Source organism: Telmatherina bonti, assembly GCF_933228915.1.
Source record: "Telmatherina bonti genome assembly, chromosome: 3".
Classification (NCBI taxonomy): Eukaryota; Metazoa; Chordata; class Actinopteri; order Atheriniformes; family Telmatherinidae; genus Telmatherina; species Telmatherina bonti.
In genome coordinates this window covers 2129145-2149144 of record NC_136621.1, presented here as the reverse complement: position 1 = coordinate 2149144, position 20000 = coordinate 2129145, and the positions used below count along the sequence as shown (strand labels likewise).

At 49.7% G+C, this 20000-nt stretch overlaps 4 protein-coding genes across 6 annotated transcripts in view; 2 read left to right on the top strand and 2 right to left on the bottom strand.

Annotated features, from left to right (window-relative positions):
* The window catches only part of LOC306774734 (ras-related protein Rab-40C-like), a 23068-nt gene that overhangs the window by 1358 nt on the left and 1710 nt on the right, over window positions 1–20000 (top strand). Inside the window, exons 4-6 of one of the 2 annotated variants that reach the window (XR_013771834.1) lie at window positions 1842–1919; window positions 2098–2320; window positions 3065–3696. Coding sequence is in view for 1 of the 2 variants with exons in the window: in XM_079264891.1 (XP_079121017.1) it covers window positions 1842–1919; window positions 2098–2320; window positions 3065–3354 (591 nt within the window). In the remaining variant the exon portion in view is untranslated. Of the gene's footprint in view, window positions 1–1841; window positions 1920–2097; window positions 2321–3064; window positions 4214–20000 lie in introns of those variants that run through there. The other variant, XM_079264891.1, reaches the window with a different exon arrangement.
* wfikkn1 (WAP, follistatin/kazal, immunoglobulin, kunitz and netrin domain containing 1) lies at window positions 7189–9712 on the top strand. Its single transcript, XM_079261381.1, has 2 exons — window positions 7189–7621; window positions 7726–9712. The coding sequence occupies exons 1-2, from the start codon at window positions 7292–7294 to the stop codon at window positions 9241–9243; spliced, it is 1848 nt and encodes a 615-aa protein (XP_079117507.1). The 5' UTR covers window positions 7189–7291; the 3' UTR covers window positions 9244–9712.
* mettl26 (methyltransferase like 26) lies at window positions 9332–17114 on the bottom strand. 2 transcript variants are annotated; one of them, XM_079261393.1, is made up of 6 exons: window positions 16822–17114; window positions 16572–16734; window positions 10466–10525; window positions 10327–10394; window positions 10044–10122; window positions 9700–9961 (listed from the first exon to the last, which is right to left on the bottom strand). In XM_079261393.1, exons 1-6 carry the CDS (start codon window positions 17013–17015, stop codon window positions 9905–9907), a joined length of 621 nt encoding a protein of 206 aa, XP_079117519.1. In that variant the 5' UTR covers window positions 17016–17114; the 3' UTR covers window positions 9700–9904. The 2 variants fall into 2 exon arrangements, with proteins under 2 accessions (XP_079117518.1, XP_079117519.1); XM_079261392.1 differs by having other exon boundaries at window positions 9332–9961; window positions 16572–17114.
* LOC306774847 (girdin-like) overlaps window positions 17808–20000 on the bottom strand; it is a gene marked incomplete at both ends in the record, with an annotated part of 104922 nt that continues 102729 nt past the window's right edge. Inside the window, 3 exons of the mRNA XM_079265020.1 lie at window positions 17808–18874; window positions 19134–19199; window positions 19350–19478. Coding sequence (XP_079121146.1) covers window positions 17808–18874; window positions 19134–19199; window positions 19350–19478 — 1262 coding nt within the window. The remainder of the gene's footprint in view (window positions 18875–19133; window positions 19200–19349; window positions 19479–20000) is intronic.

Genomic DNA, 20000 nt, shown 5'->3' with positions numbered 1-20000 from the left:
CCTGATGTTGGTCTGCGTATTCAGCGTTCATCAGGCTTCCGTTGACACCATGATTAAAAAGTCAGGATCCCTGAGTGGTTTCTGTAACGTGGTCCCCCGCAGTGGCGAAAAGCCCGTTTTCCCCACGTTAAAACCATCACTGTAAGGCTTCTTTAAGGCGCTGACTCAGCAGTTTCACAGCGCTCTGAGGTAGAGCTGCACAATTAATCGTTAAAAAATCGTGATCTCGATTCATACGATCTCATTTTCAAATGACGATTTAAAAAAAAAAAAAGGCCCTGAATGTACTGCATTTCGAACTGGGACATCACCTGCCTAAAAACAAGTGCTCCGTCTTTCTCCCTCAACAGCGGATCCTTACACCATGTGGTCGGAAATACTTGGCGACTATTTCGCTAAATCTGGCGACTTTTTGTTAAAAGCGACCAGCGACAAATCCAGCGACTTTTACTGGAGTTACTGGAGACGTTTCTGGTGTTTTGGCGACTGACTTGAAAGCACATCTTGTTTAGAAGTGACTGTCGGGAACAAGCGGTGGGGGCCTCTCCCCATCATAAAGCACTCCCAGCCGGCCAGAGGAGCAGAGAGGACACCTGCACAAGTCCACGTGCACGGTCACAATAAATAGTGCATGTGCAAATCCACGGCTGATCCCAGCCTGGCTTACAGAGTGGGATGTAAACTAACATAATTTCTGTTGTCTCTGTTCGGCCCATTTAGATTGTTAATGTCCAGTTTAAACTGTCTGTCCAGTAAGGAGTTTAAAGTTATGTTTTAGCCAACATATGTTCATGTTTTACTTTGACTGAAAACAAACCAAAAGTAAGAAAACTACAGAAAACAAACCACAACAAAATGAAGTAACTCTGCCAAAGTGTCTCTTTTGGGTCACTTTGCTGGTCCAAAGTAAAGAAAGCAGCTATTGGCTGTTCTAAAAGTTGCTGACTGACGTCATCGCCTAATTCGCGTAATTGTCCATATGCTGTAATGTAATGGACGTTGTAGGAGAGAGGAATAATGTGGGAGAAACAAAAGCTGAGTCAAAACCATCCTAAATATGTTTAGTACTAGGAATAAACTCTGTTCTGTTAGTCTTTTTTTTCTGCCATTGAAATAGGCTGTCACTTTAAAAAAGTAGATTCTGAATCCCTTTAGACCCACAGTGCATAAATCACTTTGTTCTCCATTGTTAAATGTCAGAATATTAAATTTAACCAAAGGATTGATGTGTGAAGTTTCTAGCTTCATGTCCAACTCTCCTGTTGTTCATATTGTAAGAAACATACTGACCTCTCATCACCTGATGCACAGAAAAATTATAGTTCATAAATGTTCCTATTAAAATGACTCAAAGGTTGTGTGTGTAAGAGAAGACAAGAGAGACATTTATTGTTTTTATGTTCAGTGTCAGCTGTTGCAAAGCTGATGTGCCAGTAATACGTGCAATAAATATTTATATTGGAAAAAAATCCTGATCTCAACTCTCAGCAAAAAAAATCCTGATTCTCATTTTATCCAGAATCGTGGAGCCCTTACTCTGAGGTCACATCTGTTACGTCTGGATGGAAACTTCTGACACGGTTCCTCACAATATTTTTATTTACAGTTTTTAACCCCTACAAGGCAGAGTTCCCAGCATCTGGTCAGGCTGTTGCTGTGAAGCAGTTCAGTCCTACGAGGCTGCAGGTTTTCACTGCATCCCTGCTCCATCGCACCTGACTCCGTTTACAGTCATTGTGCTAAACTTTGTACCTTGTAGTTGGCTTCGACGGCTCTTTGTATCTTCTTGTTTAGTGGTCAGGCGCTGCAGACGACGTCTGATGCGTGTGTTTACTTCTCAGGGCATCCTGCTTGTGTATGACATCACCAACGGCTGGTCGTTTGATGGGATTGACCGTTGGATACGAGAAATTGACGAGGTAATTCCACCAAGACGACAGCGTGCTCATGTCAATGTCTCATGTACCTTAGGCATGGTCATCATCTAGTCTGAGGTTTAGCACAAATAACTCGAGTTAAAGGAGGAAACCAACATTTTCCAGAAGCAAACGAGTGTGTTTGCCTCGAGTGACAGCGTTACGATGTTCTTTCTATCAGCACGCTCCTGGTGTGCCGAGGATCCTGGTGGGAAACAGACTTCACCTGGCCTTCAAGCGCCAGGTGCCAACGGAGCAGGCGAGGGCTTATGCAGAGAAGAACAGCATGACCTTCTTCGAGGTCAGTCCTCTCTGCAACTTCAACGTCATTGAGTCGTTCACGGAGCTGTCGCGCATCGTGCTGATGAGGCATGGGATGGAGAAATTCTGGAGACCCAACAGAGGTAATCCTGCAGACGCAACGTTCAGAGGGGAGGATTGTTCTCGTGTGTCACGCAAACCACACTGATCCACTGTAGCGTCACGGCGTAGCGTCACGGTGGAGGTAGTTTTAGCTGCAGGCCGCTGTCCAGGTGGGCCGGTCTGCTTCCCTTAAGTGCAGTTTGAACACAAACCAGCAGTTTTATGGAAATCGCAGGTTCTGGACGATCCTGGTGTGAATGACCCTGATATTCTGAGCTAATGGCATCAAGACAACGTTAAGATATTTAAACTAAAGAAATACCTTTACTTTGAAAAGATTGTTTTAAATGTCTGCTGCAAAATTAAAGGAAATCAAACTGAAGAAACTGCAAGATAATGTTTTAAAGTCGTGCAAAATCCTAAAGACGAGAAGCATTAAACATGACCAGTAACACACCCAACTATCCAGCAGGGGGCGCTTTCACCAATAACCTGTAAGATGGAAACAGGAAGGAAAAACGGCGTTTCGGACAGTATCCGAAACGCCGTCAGCATAGAGCTGTTTCTCACACACACACACACACACACACCCCTGTACCAAAATAAAAGCGACTAACTTCAGGGTCCTGGCTGCATCTCCAGCTTCTCCCTGCCAAGCTGAAATGATGACAGATACTAACGTGTGTTCTGCATCGACTCCGTGGTGGAAAGCTTTCAGAGGATCTCACCTTGTTTCACCTTTAGTACCGTACTTGTCTAACAACCTGTTGTTGTTTCCCTCCTAGTGTTCAGCCTCCAGGACCTGTGCTGCCGTTCCATCGTGTCCTGCACGCCGGTGCACCTCATTGACAAACTGCCACTTCCTGTGGCCATCAAATCCCACCTCAAGTCCTTCTCCATGGCTAACGGCATGAACGCCGTCATGATGCACGGACGCTCCTACTCGCTGGCCAACAACACGGCCTCGGGTGGAAGCAAAGCTAACAGCCTCAGACGCTCCAAGTCCTTCAGGCCTCCGCAGAGTCCTCCAAAGTACTCGTCGTCCTCCTCCAAAGGGAACTGTAAAATATCCTAGCGGTAGGGCGGACTCGTGCTTGCCTCCGAGGGGCCGGTCCTGACGCCATTGTTGCTCCGACAGATCCCGCAGCGGGAGGAGAGAGCGGCGGGTGACCTTCATCCCTGGCTGTGAACTGGGACCATGGGGAACTGACTGGGACAGCTGGGTGGCTGCATGTTGTTGTAGCGCTTACTGGCGCCATCTTGTGGATGTTTGTTGGTACTGCAGAGGCTCAGTGTGATGATGTAGAAGTGGATCTCCTAGAGCAGCTGCCGAGGATGGAGGACGACGCTCGGCGTCAACACTACAGACAAGTCGCGTGCCGGAGGCTTTCTGGGTATTTAACCCGGAGCTGGAGCTGTAAATATTCTCTGTGGGGTGTCTGGTGACGGCGGTGCAGCTGGTTTTGTGCTGGGAGATGACGAGCTGCAAAGTCTGTTTGTGTTCACATCCTGGTTCTTCATGTGGATTTATAAACTCACAGGATGGTAACCATGGTTACCGTTTACTGGCTGTCTGACGTACGCCGTGTGTATTTATGAATGTAAGACGATGTACGACTGCTTATCTTCTGCAGCGACGAGGTGACGTGTGGTCGTCAACACGGGAGGGGGGCGTTGTGACGTGTTTTTACTTCTGCTGCTCGGTGTGTTTTCCAACCGGTGTGTGTGTGTGTGTGTCGTAGCAACGGCTGCTGGTTCCCACAGAAGATGCATTCTGGACTTTTAAACATTTTAAACATCAAACTAGCAACATTTTAATCCAGTTTCATTTCAGTTTTCCTTCCATTAGTGATGTGCTTCGTAATCTCACCGTGTGTGTGTGTGTGTGTGTGTGTTTTTTGTTGTAATGAGACCAGAACAATAAACTAGCAGAAACTGTATTTAATTGTCTCATGATGGTTGTTGCTGTCTCAAGGTTTGATGTGAACAGTTCTACAGCTCTGTGGTTCTACGGTTCTGTGGTTCTACGGTTCTGTGGTTCTACGGCTCTGTGGTTCTACGGCTCTGTGGTTCTACGGCTCTGTGGTTCTACAGCTCTGTGGTTTTACAGCTCTGTGGTTCTGTGGTTCTACGGCTCTGTGGTTCTACGGCTCTGTGGTTCTACAGCTCTGTGGTTTTACAGCTCTGTGGTTCTGTGGTTCTACGGCTCTGTGGTTCTACGGCTCTGTGGTTCTACAGCTCTGTGGTTTTACAGCTCTGTGGTTCTGTGGTTCTACGGCTCTGTGGTTCTACGGCTCTGTGGTTCTACAGCTCTGTGGTTCTACGGCTCTGTGGTTCTACGGTTCTGTGGTTCTACGGCTCTGTGGTTCTGTGGTTCTACAGCTCTGTGGTTCTATGGCTCTGTGGTTCTACAGCTCTGTGGTTCTGTGGTTCTACAGCTCTGTGGTTCTACATCTCTGTGGTTCTGTGGTTCTACAGCTCTGTGGTTCTACAGCTCTGTGGTTCTATGGTTCTGTGGTTCTATGGTTCTGTGGTTCTATGGCTCTGTGGTTCTACAGCTCTGTGGTTCTGTGGTTCTACAGCTCTGTGGTTCTACATCTCTGTGGTTCTGTGGTTCTACAGCTCTGTGGTTCTACGGCTCTGTGGTTCTACAGCTCTATGGTTCTGTGGTTCTACAGCTCTGTGGTTCTACGGTTCTGTGGTTCTACGGTTCTGTGGTTCTACGGCTCTGGTTCTACGGTTCTGTGGTTCTACGGCTCTGGTTCTATGGTTCTGTGGTTCTACGGCTCTGTGGTTCTACAGCTCTGTGGTTCTACGGTTCTGTGGTTCTACGGCTCTGTGGTTCTACGGCTCTGGTTCTACGGTTCTGTGGTTCTTCAGCTCTGTGGTTCTTCAGCTCTGTGGTTCTTCAGCTCTGTGGTTCTACGGTTCTGTGGTTCTACGGTTCTGTGGTTCTACGGCTCTGTGGTTCTACGGCTCTGTGGTTCTACGGTTCTGTGGTTCTACGGTTCTGTGGTTCTACGGCTCTGTGGTTCTACAGCTCTGTGGTTCTACGGTTCTGTGGTTCTACGGCTCTGTGGTTCTACGGCTCTGTGGTTCTACGGTTCTGTGGTTCTACGGCTCTGTGGTTCTACGGTTCTGTGGTTCTACGGCTCTGTGGTTCTACAGCTCTGTGGTTCTACGGTTCTGTGGTTCTACGGTTCTGTGGTTCTACGGCTCTGTGGTTTTACGGCTCTGTGGTTCTACGGCTCTGTGGTTCTACGGCTCTGTGGTTCTACGGTTCTGTGGTTCTACGGCTCTGTGGTTCTGTGGTTCTACAGCTCTGTGGTTCTGTGGTTCTACAGCTCTGTGGTTCTACAGCTCTGTGGTTCTACGGCTCTGTGGTTCTACAGCTCTGTGGTTCTACGGTTCTGTGGTTCTACGGTTCTGTGGTTCTACGGTTCTGTGGTTCTACGGCTCTGGTTCTACGGCTCTGTGGTTCTTCAGCTCTGTGGTTCTATGGTTCTGTGGTTCTATGGTTCTGTGGTTCTACGGCTCTGGTTCTACGGTTCTGTGGTTCTACGGCTCTGTGGTTCTACGGTTCTGTGGTTCTACGGCTCTGGTTCTACGGCTCTGTGGTTTTACAGCTCTGTGGTTCTACGGTTCTGTGGTTCTACGGTTCTGTGGTTCTACGGCTCTGGTTCTACGGCTCTGTGGTTTTACAGCTCTGTGGTTCTACGGCTCTGTGGTTCTACGGCTCTGGTTCTACGGCTCTGTGGTTTTACAGCTCTGTGGTTTTACAGCTCTGTGGTTCTACGGCTCTGTGGTTCTACGGCTCTGTGGTTTTACAGCTCTGTGGTTTTACAGCTCTGTGGTTCTACAGCTCTGGTTCTACGGTTCTGTGGTTCTACGGCTCTGTGGTTCTACGGCTCTGTGGTTCTGTGGTTCTACGGTTCTGTGGTTCTACGGCTCTGGTTCTACGGCTCTGTGGTTCTACGGCTCTGGTTCTACGGCTCTGTGGTTCTACGGCTCTGGTTCTACGGCTCTGTGGTTCTACGGCTCTGGTTCTACGGCTCTGTGGTTCTACGGCTCTGGTTCTACGGCTCTGTGGTTCTACGGCTCTGGTTCTACGGCTCTGTGGTTCTACGGTTCTGTGGTTCTACGGCTCCATGGTGTAATCTCAGTGGGACTTTTTTGCTTCCTTTGTCCAGGTCTTAGCTGAGGGGGCTTAAGTGCATTAAAAGCCGTGGGGGCGGGGCGCCTGAATTGATTATCCACTATTGGCCAGCTGGGGGGGGGGGTCACCGGGACGCATGAATGCAGCGCGGTCAGAAGTCACGCAGAGGTTGCGGGGTCAGTGGCAGTGAAAGGAAGACGGGAGGGGGGGTCTTCCCACCTGGCCGTGGCATCGCTGAGCTGCGCGTGAATGAGGGCCGGTGATAAATGGAGCCATGTCTAGACAAGAAGGGCGCAAAGCGCGTGTTTCCGTGGACGTGACGCGACACGCCCCGTGTTTGCGCCGTGGGCAACTTTCCCCCGAGTTCTGCAAACATCCGGCTGGCATGAAAGCAGTTTTCCTGGGAAAAGACGGCTCCTAAACGCGCCTCTGTGGCATGCACGCGCGCTTTTCTCACTGGAACGTGTAGCTGTGCGCGCGCGCGCGACGGTAACGCGCTGCATCCAAGGCTCCACGTTTTCTTTGATGTTTTTACAATGTTTGTCCAGATGCTCAGCGCGCGCTGCTTCATAAAGGTCCAGACTGGCCGGGGGGGGGAAGAGAACCCCCCCCCCCCCCCCCCTCTCGTCACCCTGCGTCCTCCTCGCTCTTTGTGCGCTCCTCGCGCTTCTGCTGGAGCTCCATTTGGGTCATTGCTGCACTACTTGTTGTAAAGGAGAATATTTTCCACAGCCAATGATCTGACCACCGGAAGTCACACCGCGGATTAAACGCGCCGCGCGCGGGATTTGGAGAACAACTTTAATCTTCAGCAAACTGGAAACTAGTTTCCTGCAGTTTGGGCTGAAAACTATTAATGAAAACCTCCCACAGCCGTCCTCCTCCTGCCCAGCCTGCAGAGGAGGGATGGGAATCCTCAACATTGTGGAAAATCCCTCCGCGGCGTCTGGAGGAGAAACGTCCGCAGGACGCGGAGCGGCGTGACGCGCCGAGCGCAGCCAGACCCGCGGGGGGGCTCCGCGCCGCCTTCCTGCTGCTCTCCCTCCTCACAGTTCTGGACTTCTCGTCGTGCGCAGGTGAGGCAGGTTCCAAAGCGGAACATGAAGGCTTTTGTCCCAACAAGCTGAACGCCAACCTCTGGGTTGATGCGCAGAGCACCTGCGAGAGGGAATGCCGCGTGGATGAGGTGAGGTCACGCGCGTCTGCTCGCATCAGAAACACGACAAACATGTCAAATGTCTTCATTTGTTTTCTACTAAGAATGAAAACTAACTGAAAATCTGTGTCCAGGACTGCGATGACTTTGAAAAATGCTGCACTAATGTGTGCGGCCTGAACAGCTGCGTGGCTGCACGTTTCTCTGACGGCACCCCCGCCCAGCCTGGGGGGAGGGCTGGGGGGAAGGAAGGTGCTGCCCCCGCCTCCTCTGCTACCTGCGAAGGCTTCGTCTGCACCCAGCAGGGAGCAACCTGCGACATCTGGGACGGACAGCCTATCTGCAAGTGTCAGGACCGCTGCGAGAAGGAGCCCAACTTCACCTGCGCATCCGATGGCCTCACCTATTTCAACCGCTGCTACATGGATGCAGAAGCCTGCATCCGGGGGGTGTCCTTAACCGTCATACCCTGCCGCTTCTACCTCGCTGGGCCTCATACAAGCCCACTGCCTCAAGACACGACAGCTTACCCCACCCCAACGTCGTCCCAGGAGGATCCTATGCCGCCTACACTGTACTCCAACCCCCACCACCAGTCCATCTACGTGGGAGGCACGGTCAGTTTCCACTGCGACGTCATCGGCGTCCCCAGACCCGACGTTACGTGGGAGAAGCAGAGCGATCGCCGTGAACGTCTGGTCATGAGACCAGACCAGATGTACGGCAATGTGGTCATCACCAACATCGGACAGCTGGTCATTTACAACGCCCAGGTGTGGGACACAGGCATCTACGCTTGTATTGCGAGGAATTCTGCAGGAGTTCTACGTGCAGACTACCCGCTGTCTGTCGTTCGTCGGGCTGATGACGATTTCTCTGAAGACCCCGAGATGCCCATGGGGCGCCCGTTTTCACCAGCAGACTGTCTGGCTGAAGTGGACCTGAGAAAGTGCAGCGCAGAACGTCATGTCGACTGGTATTACGACAGCAAGTTGGGCTCCTGCATGACCTTCAACAACGGTGGATGTGATGACAGTCGCAACCGATTTGAGACTTACGAAGAGTGCAAAGCATCCTGCCAGAGAGAGGGGATGGGGATCTGCTCTTTGCCCGCTGTTCAGGGCCCCTGTAAGGTCTGGGAAGCGCGCTGGACCTGGAATTCCTTGATGAAACAATGCCAGGCCTTTGCTTATGGCGGCTGCCATGGGAATGCCAACAACTTCCGCACCAAAAAGGAGTGTGAGGCAAACTGTCCACAGCCTAAACGGAAACCCTGCAGGACCTGTCGGACCAGAGGGAAAATGATGCCCAGCCTGTGCCGCAACGACTTTGCCATTGTGGGCCGGCTGACGGAGCTGGTAGAGGACCTGGACTCTGGCTTAGCTCGCTTTAGCTTAGAAGAAGTCCTGAGGGATGAAAAGATGGGCCTGACTTTCTTCAATACGAAGCACCTAGAGGTGACCATCACCAAGATAGACTGGAGCTGTCCCTGCCCCAACATTACAGTGGAGGAAAACCCTTTGCTAGTGATGGGAATGGTGCAGGATGGAATGGCCATCATCCAATCAGACAGCTACGTTAAAGCCATAACTGAACGAAGACTCAAAAAGCTGCGTGACGCTCTGGATAAAAAGACGTGCGAGGGACTGTAAACTTCCCAGTACAGACTGGTAGAGCCATGAAGGGAACGTGGCCACACCTACCTTTAAAACAAAGAAGCATCAGAATGACCACAAAAAGCTGATATTTAATATTTAATTACAAAACACACCCATCGCAGCGCGTTACATTCCACTTCCCAGAAATAAAATGCTATTTTTGCATTATGGGTTGCCTTCGTACTCTGACATAAGAAAGCAGCTAAAGATTCTCTTCTTCACTTGAGAAACAGACACCTGCAGATAGTCACCTCCATGATTTGGGTTCCTTAGTGTACTTTTTATATTATGGGTTTTTTTTTTTTTTAATTGAAATATTCTTATTTTGTGTAATGTATGTTATGTAATGTACACCCTCTCATCTCTCTGCAAAGCACTACATGACTTAAGCAAATGACTGAAGTCATTTAGTGCTGAAGTCATTTATTATTTAATGATAATTCAAATAAAATGGGAAATAATAGCTGGTAATGTGGTAAATAAAGCTCAGAGGCAACATTCACTGTGGAGCCTTTAACTCGGCTCTGCAATAAAGAAAGTATGAAAGTATGAGTGGATCTGTCCGTGCAGTTTAGATGAATGAAACGGCACGATGTATTTATGAGTCTTATTTAATTTGGCCTTATAGCTGAGGCGCTCTGACCAACGGGACCCCTCAGACGAGACTCTCCTTCCTAAACACCAGACACTTGTTGTTTGCTGGCATGTCCACCTGCAAAAGAACATATTACATATCAGGAAACCCATGTACTCCCATGACGACATCACAGAAAGTCAACGGGCCAATAATTTACCATTTTCTCCAGGAATAAACCAGATTTCTGTGCCAGAGAACTGAGGAGAGAGATGTCTCTGAGTCCCCATTCGGAGTTCCTGCAAGATAAGGAGATCATTAAAAATGTTTTCATTTTTCTTAGCATGTATTATGTGCCAAGCTATCTGGTAAAAAACAAGCTTGTGTATTAAAAGTTGTGTTCTCAAACAGACGGCACAGGCCTCTTAGGCCATTTAGCTTCACAGCTTGGTTCCCTACAAATATATTCATTTCTGTGAGTCATAAAAGCTGGAGCGCTGCACCTCTGCCGTAGACTTTGGTCAAAGTCCACGTTGCTCTGCGGGGTGATCCGGCCATTCACCGCGTAAGGCTGAGAGGAACAACATCTGTTATGTAGAGTCCATGATTATATGGCGAGGTGTGTTTGGTAAAACCACTTACCCCGTATGTCAAGAGGATACCCTGAGGCTTCAGCAGCGCCCCGGCCCCTCGGAATAAACCCTGGAAACAGCAGCAGTGTCTTTAGGTGCTGGAATCACATCGGACAGAGGAGGCTGAACAGCAGACGGTGGCAGCTGAAGCTTTTTTCTAGACTGAAAGGCGTCTGAGGTGGATAAAATATGTAATTATGTGAGGATTTTTGCATCTTCAGACGGAGGGGGTGATTTCCTCCCAAGCGGCTTCACCCTAAGCGGTGAAAGCTGAAGATCGTGGCCTGAAGAACTAAATCACAGCGTAAAGGCATGGAAGTTGGGTTATTAACAAAGCAAAAAGACTTTTCCTGTGATAAAGCTGATCTTATATTTCGGTGTCCATACCAGCTGAAAAGCTCTGAAAAGGGCACCAGTGGAACACAGTTTGGGCCTCCTCATAGTTTAATAACAGTAGAATTTTCCAGCCTCTCCGCTTTCATCGTAACTTCCGTCCACATGGTTGTGCTGAATATGCTGCACCTCGGCGGGAAATCCGAACTTTCCCCTTCACTTTGCATCCAGCAGCGTTTTCATCTGCGGTTATGTGCTCACTTCACTTGGAAGCATTCTCTAGCAGCGCTTTTGTTTTAATTTAAACTTCCTTGAGAAGAAATCTGGCTGAATGGGTGGTTTGGGTTTGTTGGGATGGTTCTATCAGGAGGAAAGCTAGTCCTCTGCCCGGTGGAAGGTCAGCAGGTTAGTCCTGCAGCTTCTCGGAGCGCATATCACAACATCCCGGAGCTAGACACTAACCCCACTGCACAGATTAGGATTTGTTGTGTTGTGCAAAAGCACTTTGAAAGGTCACCGAGATGTTACAAGGTTCATGGAAATACCGTCTTTATTTCCAACACCGAGGTTTAAAGTGGAAATTAAACAGTCCAGCAAACTAACCTTGTTTACTAGACTAAGTCATCATTTCATCAATAATATTCCAAATGTGAAAAATATTAACATTTACAAGAAAACCATAGTTTAGTTTAATCTTTTGTAGCAAGAGTGCCGCCATCTTGCAGTACCGTAAACGGGTACTGGGTTGGTTTGGCGGTCCTGATGAGAGTCCTGTTGTGCGCATCAAATTAATAGAGACAAGAGTAAACAATGGAGACTAGTGAACCAAAAGAGAAGAGGAGGCAGAAGGAGGCACTACTGCGTTGCTCCCGGGTGTAAAAATGAGTTTTATGGAGTTCGGGCTGAGGGCAAAACAGCTCATTTTCACAAACTTCCGCTAAAAAGAACTGTGCTTCTGCGCTGGTTGGCAGCACTGAAGAGGAAGAAGCCTACGATTGGCCACGAGTCTTGTTTGGATTTGTTCAACAAGCTAATATAAATTTAACTTAAAGGGTTTTTTAATCTTTAAACTTTATTGTAATTAAAAAAGTACAGTTTTTATACACTAAAAATGTTCAGACAGCAGGAAACAACTTCACACATAAGACGAGCTTCTAATGTTATTGTTAGCTAAGCACTAATGTTTAGCTTGTCATTAGCTAGCAGCGTTAGCCGGGTGAAAAATAAATCTAGACGTTTTATTAGCTAATTGCAAATGGAAATATTGTTTGCATCTTTTCCATTATATTACTGTTTCACTGCAGTGTTTATTTTATTTGAGATTAAACCAGCAGTGATTACTAACATTAGCTAGCTTTTATAACAGCTAGCTTCTGTTAACCGGACGCTCCAGTGTCTCCGCTCGGACATCCTTCAGGGACAGCATGGCCACCGCCAACACGTCCACCTCCCAGCACAGTAGATCAAACGTGCGGAATTCAGTTATGCACGATTTACCGCACAAGACATGGTCTAAGTCAGCCTCTTGGCAGCAGATCGACTCCACTGTGGGCATCGCAGAACAGCAACCACACCTACACCAGGTGGTCATACCGACCTGCTCCGCCCCATAGAGAAGCACCGGCTCCTCATCTTCCTCGTCCCTCCTCATCACTGCTCGACTCACCCGGCGTATCGGCTTTCAGTTTGGTCCTCCATTGTACCACTCTTATTAATCGTGTCACTGCTTTAGGTAGAATGGATTCATTCAGCTCGCAGCCAAAGAACCACCCAACCGCGTGACGTCACAGTTTACGGTACTGCAAGATGGCGGCGCTCTTGATACAAAAGATAAAACTAAACTACTGTTTTCTTGTAAATGTTAATATTTTTCACGTTTGGAATATGATTATTGATGAGATGATGACTGAGACTAGTAAATAAGTTTAGTTTGCTTGACTGTTTCATTTCCACTTTAAAACAAGGAAACCTGCTAAGTGTCCAGGGTTCAGCTGCAGACGGAGGACAGAAGAAGTATTTATGAATGAAACCCAGTTTGGTGTGTTCTGTTTTACATTGTCAGGTTCAGACATGATTTGTGTCGTTACGGGCAGGGAAGAGGACAAACACGCCTATCCAGACAAAGTGGGGCTTTCAGCTGAGGATTTTGATCTTTGACATTAAACTGCTTTGTCTTTTGACCAAAACATAAAACTTTATCAGCTTATCACAAAAATGTCTGTAGGTTTCACCATGGATTTCACAGCAGTATCCTGGTTGCCCCTCTGTGTAGGCAGACAGACCTACCCGTAGGCAGACGGACCTACCCTTAGGCAGGTGGAATGACCTGTAGGCAGACGGACCTACCTGTAGGCAGACGGACCTACCTGTAGACAGACGGACCTACCCGTAGGCAGAAAGACCTACCCATAGGCAGTTGGAATGACCCGTAGGCAGACGGACCTACCAGTGCGCAGGTGGAATGACCTGTAGGCAGACGGACCTACCTGTAGGCAGACGGACCTACCAGTACGCAGGTGGAATGACCTGTAGGCAGACGGACCTACCTGTAGACAGACGGACCTACCCGTAGGCAGAAAGACCTACCCTTAGGCAGTTGGAATGACCCGTAGGCAGACGGACCTACCAGTACGCAGGTGGAATGACCTGTAGGCAGACGGACCTACCTGTAGGCAGACGGACCTACCTGTAGACAGACGGACCTACCCGTAGGCAGAAAGACCTACCCTGTAGGCAGACGGACATATCCGTAGGCAGACAGACGTACCCTTAGGCAGGTGGAATGACCTGTAGGCAGACGGACCTACCAGTACGCAGGTGGAATGACCTGTAGGCAGACAGACCTACCCGTAGGCAGACGGAACGACCTACCCTGTAGGCAGACGGACGTACCCTTAGGCAGGTGGAATGACCTGTAGGCAGACGGACCTACCCGTAGGCAGACAGACCTACCCGTAGGCAGACGGAACGACCTACCCGTAGGCAGACGGACCTACCTGTAGGCAGACTGACCTACCCTGTAGGCAGACGGAAAGACCTACCCTGTAGGCAGATGGACCTACCTGTAGACAGACTGACCTACCCTGTAGGCAGACGGAACGACCTACCTGTAGACAAACTGACCTACCCTGTAGGCCGACTGACCTACCCTGTAGGCAGACGGACATATCCGTAGGCAGACGGACGTACCCTTAGGCAGGTGGAATGACCTGTAGGCAGACGGACGTACCCTTAGGCAGGTGGAATGACCTGTAGGCAGACGGACGTACCCTTAGGCAGGTGGAATGACCTGTAGGCAGACGGACGTACCCTTAGGCAGGTGGAATGACCTGTAGGCAGACGGACGTACCCTTAGGCAGGTGGAATGACCTGTAGGCAGACGGACGTACCCTTAGGCAGGTGGAATGACCTGTAGGCAGACAGACCTACCCGTAGGCAGACGGAACGACCTACCCTGTAGGCAGACGGAACGACCTACCCTGTAGGCAGACGGAACGACCTACCCTGTAGGCAGACGGAACGACCTACCCTGTAGGCAGACGGAACGACCTACCCTGTAGGCAGATGGAACGACCTACCTGTAGGCAGACGGACCTACCTGTAGGCAGACGGACCTACCCTGTAGGCAGACGGAACGACCTACCTGTAGACAGACTGACCTACCCTGTAGGCAGATGGACATATCCATAGGCAGACTGACCTACCCTGTAGGCAGACGGACATATCCATAGGCAGACTGACCTACCCTTAGGCAGGTGGAATGACCTGTAGGCAGGTGGAATGACCTGTAGGCAGACAGAACGACCTACCCGTAGGCAGACGGAACGACCTACCCTGTAGGCAGACGGAACGACCTACCCTGTAGGCAGACGGAACGACCTACCCTGTAGGCAGATGGAACGACCTACCTGTAGGCAGACGGAACGACCTACCTGTAGGCAGACGGACCTACCTGTAGGCAGACGGACCTACCCTGTAGGCAGACGGACCTACCCTGTAGGTAGACAGACTGACCTACCCTGTAGGCAGACTGACCTACCCTGTAGGCAGATGGACATATCCATAGGCAGACTGACCTACCCTGTAGGCAGACGGACATATCCATAGGCAGACTGACCTACCCTTAGGCAGGTGGAATGACCTGTAGGCAGACGGACCTACCTGTAGACAGACGGACCTACCCGTAGGCAGAAAGACCTACCCTTAGGCAGTTGGAATGACCCGTAGGCAGACGGACCTACCAGTACGCAGGTGGAATGACCTGTAGGCAGACGGACCTACCTGTAGGCAGACGGACCTACCTGTAGACAGACGGACCTACCCGTAGGCAGAAAGACCTACCCTGTAGGCAGACGGACATATCCGTAGGCAGACGGACATATCCGTAGGCAGACAGACGTACCCTTAGGCAGGTGGAATGACCTGTAGGCAGACGGACCTACCAGTACGCAGGTGGAATGACCTGTAGGCAGACAGACCTACCCGTAGGCAGACAGACCTACCCGTAGGCAGACGGAACGACCTACCCTGTAGGCAGACGGACGTACCCTTAGGCAGGTGGAATGACCTGTAGGCAGACGGACCTACCCGTAGGCAGACAGACCTACCCGTAGGCAGACGGAACGACCTACCCGTAGGCAGACGGAACGACCTACCCGTAGGCAGACGGACCTACCTGTAGGCAGACTGACCTACCCTGTAGGCAGACGGAAAGACCTACCCTGTAGGCAGATGGACCTACCTGTAGACAGACTGACCTACCCTGTAGGCAGACGGAACGACCTACCTGTAGACAAACTGACCTACCCTGTAGGCCGACTGACCTACCCTGTAGGCAGACGGACATATCCGTAGGCAGACGGACGTACCCTTAGGCAGGTGGAATGACCTGTAGGCAGACGGACGTACCCTTAGGCAGGTGGAATGACCTGTAGGCAGACAGACCTACCCGTAGGCAGACGGAACGACCTACCCTGTAGGCAGACGGAACGACCTACCCTGTAGGCAGATGGAACGACCTACCCTGTAGGCAGACGGAACGACCTACCCTGTAGGCAGATGGAACGACCTACCTGTAGGCAGACGGACCTACCTGTAGGCAGACGGACCTACCCTGTAGGCAGACGGAACGACCTACCTGTAGACAGACTGACCTACCCTGTAGGCAGATGGACATATCCATAGGCAGACTGACCTACCCTGTAGGCAGACGGACATATCCATAGGCAGACTGACCTACCCTTAGGCAGGTGGAATGACCTGTAGGCAGACGGACGTACCCTTAGGCAGGTGGAATGACCTGTAGGCAGACAGACCTACCCGTAGGCAGACGGAACGACCTACCCTGTAGGCAGACGGAACGACCTACCCTGTAGGCAGATGGAACGACCTACCTGTAGGCAGACGGACCTACCTGTAGGCAGACGGACCTACCTGTAGGCAGACGGACCTACCTGTAGGCAGACGGACCTACCCTGTAGGTAGACAGACTGACCTACCCTGTAGGCAGACTGACCTACCCTGTAGGCAGATGGACATATCCATAGGCAGACTGACCTACCCTGTAGGCAGATGGACATATCCATAGGCAGACTGACCTACCCTGTAGGCAGATGGACATATCCATAGGCAGACTGACCTACCCTGTAGGCAGACGGACATATCCATAGGCAGACTGACCTACCCTTAGGCAGGTGGAATGACCTGTAGGCAGACGGACCTACCTGTAGACAGACTGACTCACTCGTAGGCAGACTGACTTACCTGTCGACAGACTGACTTACCTCTGTGCAGGCCAAAGGAGAAATATGGATCATGTTGATGTTGAGCACCAGGTCGAGGCTGTCCGGATGGATCCCTCCCCAATGCTGGGGGGGCAGAGCAGCATCCAGGTGGATGGCCGGCTTCACGTTGTCCAGCTTGTGGTGAGCTCTATAAGCTTCTATGCTGAGAACGGAAATAACAGGTTTTATGGTGAAACAGCTGATAGAAGCCAGAGATGCGTGATCCACGCCACGCACAACTTGCGTGTACCTGGCCAGAGACTGGCGGTCATACTCGGAGGGCTGCCAGGTGACATTCCGCAGAGCCCGCGCGAAGTGAGTCACGTGTTGCCCGGTACCGGACGACACCTCCAGCGCGTGCAGGGCTCTTCCGGTGTTCACGGTCTCACGGAGAACCGCCAGGATGGGTTCCTTGTTCCTTTCAGCCGCGGCGGCGCTCAGCATGGTGCCGAGACCCGGATGTAACTGGCGCGTGAAGCGGGTCAGCTCGCGCACCTCCCTGGTTAGCTGCGCGAGGATAGGTGGACCCGACCAATGTTTGGCTACTTCCGCATCATGTCACATGACTGCTGGGCGAGCCAATGAGAACACGGTGCAGGTTGTTAAAGAAAACAAACAAATAAACAAAGGATATTTAAGTTGAAACACAATTTAGAGGTTGTTTTTTTTTTTTTAAATTATTTTATTGTTGGAAAACATCATATGATGACACTTTGTAACACATAACACATTTATTTATTTGTCTGTCTGTCTATAAACAGAAACACACCGTCCAGGCTACAAAAACACACAGAAAAGAGGGGAAAATATTAAGTTAAAGATTGTGTAAAAGTAAAAAGAGGAGGATAACTAATGAACAAAACAGTTTTAGAGAGATAAATGTGCTTAAAGGATTAACAGATGCAACAAGCAAGACTTATAAAGGCAATGATTAAACTAATAATGAGGAAATAAGGTACTCTAACAAAACATAATCATTTTGATCTTGTGTACAATGTCACAAGTACAATATTGTGCTGGAATATTATATATATATATATATATATATATATATATATATATATATATATATATATATATATATATATATATATATATATGTATATGTATGAAAAGTGCAACATTGAAACAAACCTTGACAGTAAATGTTTCTCATGGTAATGTGATGAAAACTGGCCTTGCAAGCAACTGTGTTTTATTTTAATAAGTTAAAAAACAAAGATGTGACCACTGCTTTCATGCACTGATGAGCAGCTGGCCCTTCCCTTCCAGCACAGATACTTGCTCTGTGTCTTGACCCTGCTGCATTTCAGATCTGAGCACGGTTTGGGGTGTGTTTTCTGCTAATTCCTGGCTCTCATATGGACAGTTCTGCACCAGAGACGGATCAGGGCAGAGGAAGGTCTGGTCCAACTCAAGCACATCCAGACTAGGTCCTGTTATGACCACAGAATCACTGAATATTGTGTTTGAAAAGACAGAATTAAAAGTGAACGAGGAGCCCAGAAAGGACTCCTGGACAGGAGGTTTGTGGTGGTTTGCTTCCATAGCAGCTGCTGGATCTCTTGCAGGTTTAACAGGAGGAATGGGATCAGAGCCGCTGATTTTAGTAGCTGCTTCTGGCTCTTGACTCTGATGTGATGTTTCTTCTGGATCTTTGTTCTCTTCTGAAATCTGCACATGCTCAGTGTTGACTGTCCTCCTGCCGTTGCTGCTGACACTTGAGCGTCGCGATGAACCCTCGGCTGTGGAGATAACGCTGCTGGCACGGGGGAGAGTTTTCGGGGACTTGGTCCCTTTTGGTCGCCCGTCTTTCACCAGGGGTGTAGAGAAGCAGTTGAGGCAGCCGGACATGGAGGATGACTTGCCCTGAACGTACAGCACTGTGATTGGTGAACAAGCAGATACTCGGCCAGCTGCAGCTTTAAACTCTGAGTTACTTTTGCCTGTGCTTCCTATGTCTGATGAGCGACGCGCCACCTTGTTTCTCGACCCCCTTCGGATGGTTTTTGTTCCTCTTGTGAGCCAGAAGTCCTGCGACAGCACGGCGTCTTTCTGCTTCTCCACAAATCTAACATCTGAATCCTGACTGTCGACAACAGGCATGGCGGAAGCTTTCTCCCTTTGCTGGAGCAGCTTTTCATGTTGTGGTGTTGAAGTATCACTGGGTGGTCTGTAGGAGGAGCGGCGTGACGTGGGCTGCTGAACAGGACTGCTGCCGTTGGACCACAGCTCATTTTCCAGGCTGAGACTAAACTCACAACTGCTCTCACTCTGAGCCCGACTCTGGACTCCGTTCATCCCTGGAAAGAAAGGATACTGTCATATTTCCATCTATTTTTTAAGGAGTCATGGTAATATATGTTTAGAAAAAGAACATCTGTGTGCCATAACAAGCTTTGTGGCCAACAGGGAGCAGCAGAGTCGAGCTGCGGCAGATCAGCAGAGATTAATATGAAACAAGGTCATGATTGCGATTTGATGGCTTTAATCTAATTCCTGATCTGGCTACACATCTGCCTCCAGACTGAATCCTCTCAAAGAGTGTGGTGGAGGTTTTACCATGGTTCTGCAGCTGCCCGTCGTCCTCGCATGCAGATGGCACCGTGTTGTCATTCCGATCTGCGTCTGTCAGGAATGAAAATAAAATTACGTATCGGGAAAAAAGAACTTTTAGCTTCTATCAAGGAAAAAACTTTTGTCATTTTTGACTTTTCTGAACCAAATTCTACCAGGATGATGAAAGCAAACAAAGCAGTGGTGACTGGATGCTTCTACCTGTCACAGTGTCAGCGAGGGGGGGGGGGGCAGGGTGAAGATGGAGGGTGGACGGGATGGAGGTGGTGGGGAGGGATGAGGTCAGCGGTTCCTTCTCCACGTCCGCCCCCTCCAGCAGCTCTGAGCCCACTGCGTCGCCTCAAGCTGGGCTGAGGGCGGGGCTAAGCTGCTCAAGGCTACATAGCTGGAAGAAGGAAAGGGGGTGGCAGGTGAGGGAGGGGGGCGGACAGATAAAATGGTCATGTGATTATCTTTTGTTCCCCATGCAGCATGTTAAGTGGGAAAAAATTTAAGGTCTGTGGGGTCCCACCACCGACAGCTGTCTCCGAAGCTCGTGCTCCCCCCCCCCCCCCCCCCCGCTGTAATGCCTCCATTATGGTGTGTGTAAAGGTAAAGCATGACGTGCAGCAGCTGCAGGAAGTTCTGCGTTAAAGCTCCAGTAGGTAATGTTTCTCAGAGACGTGTTCCTCTGGGTGAAGCGGTTCCTCGTCCTGATAGTAGTCTATACATTCTGTAATCATGAACAATAAATAAAGTAAATCTGTAAAAACTCTGACCAATCCAAACGTTCCGACCCAAATGGAGTTGTTCATTTCTTATATTTCGTAGCTTCTTCTCCCGGCTCCCCTCCTCCCCCTCCAGCAGCGCATA

What these genes read in the sequence shown, in the direction of transcription:
- mettl26 (XM_079261392.1), bottom strand. Translation starts at nt 17,015, where the DNA reads ATGCTGAGCGCCGCCGCGGCTGAAAGGAACAAGGAACCCATCCTGGCG. An exon ending in CTCCTTTGGCCTGCACAGAG is followed by an intron (nt 10,526 to 16,571) that starts GTAAGTCAGTCT and finishes TGCTGTTTCCAG; the next exon opens with GGTTTATTCCGAGGGGCCGG. An exon ending in GTATCCTCTTGACATACGGG is followed by an intron (nt 10,395 to 10,465) that starts GTAAGTGGTTTT and finishes TGTTCCTCTCAG; the next exon opens with CCTTACGCGGTGAATGGCCG.
- wfikkn1 (XM_079261381.1), top strand. Translation starts at nt 7,292, where the DNA reads ATGAAAACCTCCCACAGCCGTCCTCCTCCTGCCCAGCCTGCAGAGGAG. An exon ending in GGGAATGCCGCGTGGATGAG is followed by an intron (nt 7,622 to 7,725) that starts GTGAGGTCACGC and finishes ATCTGTGTCCAG; the next exon opens with GACTGCGATGACTTTGAAAA.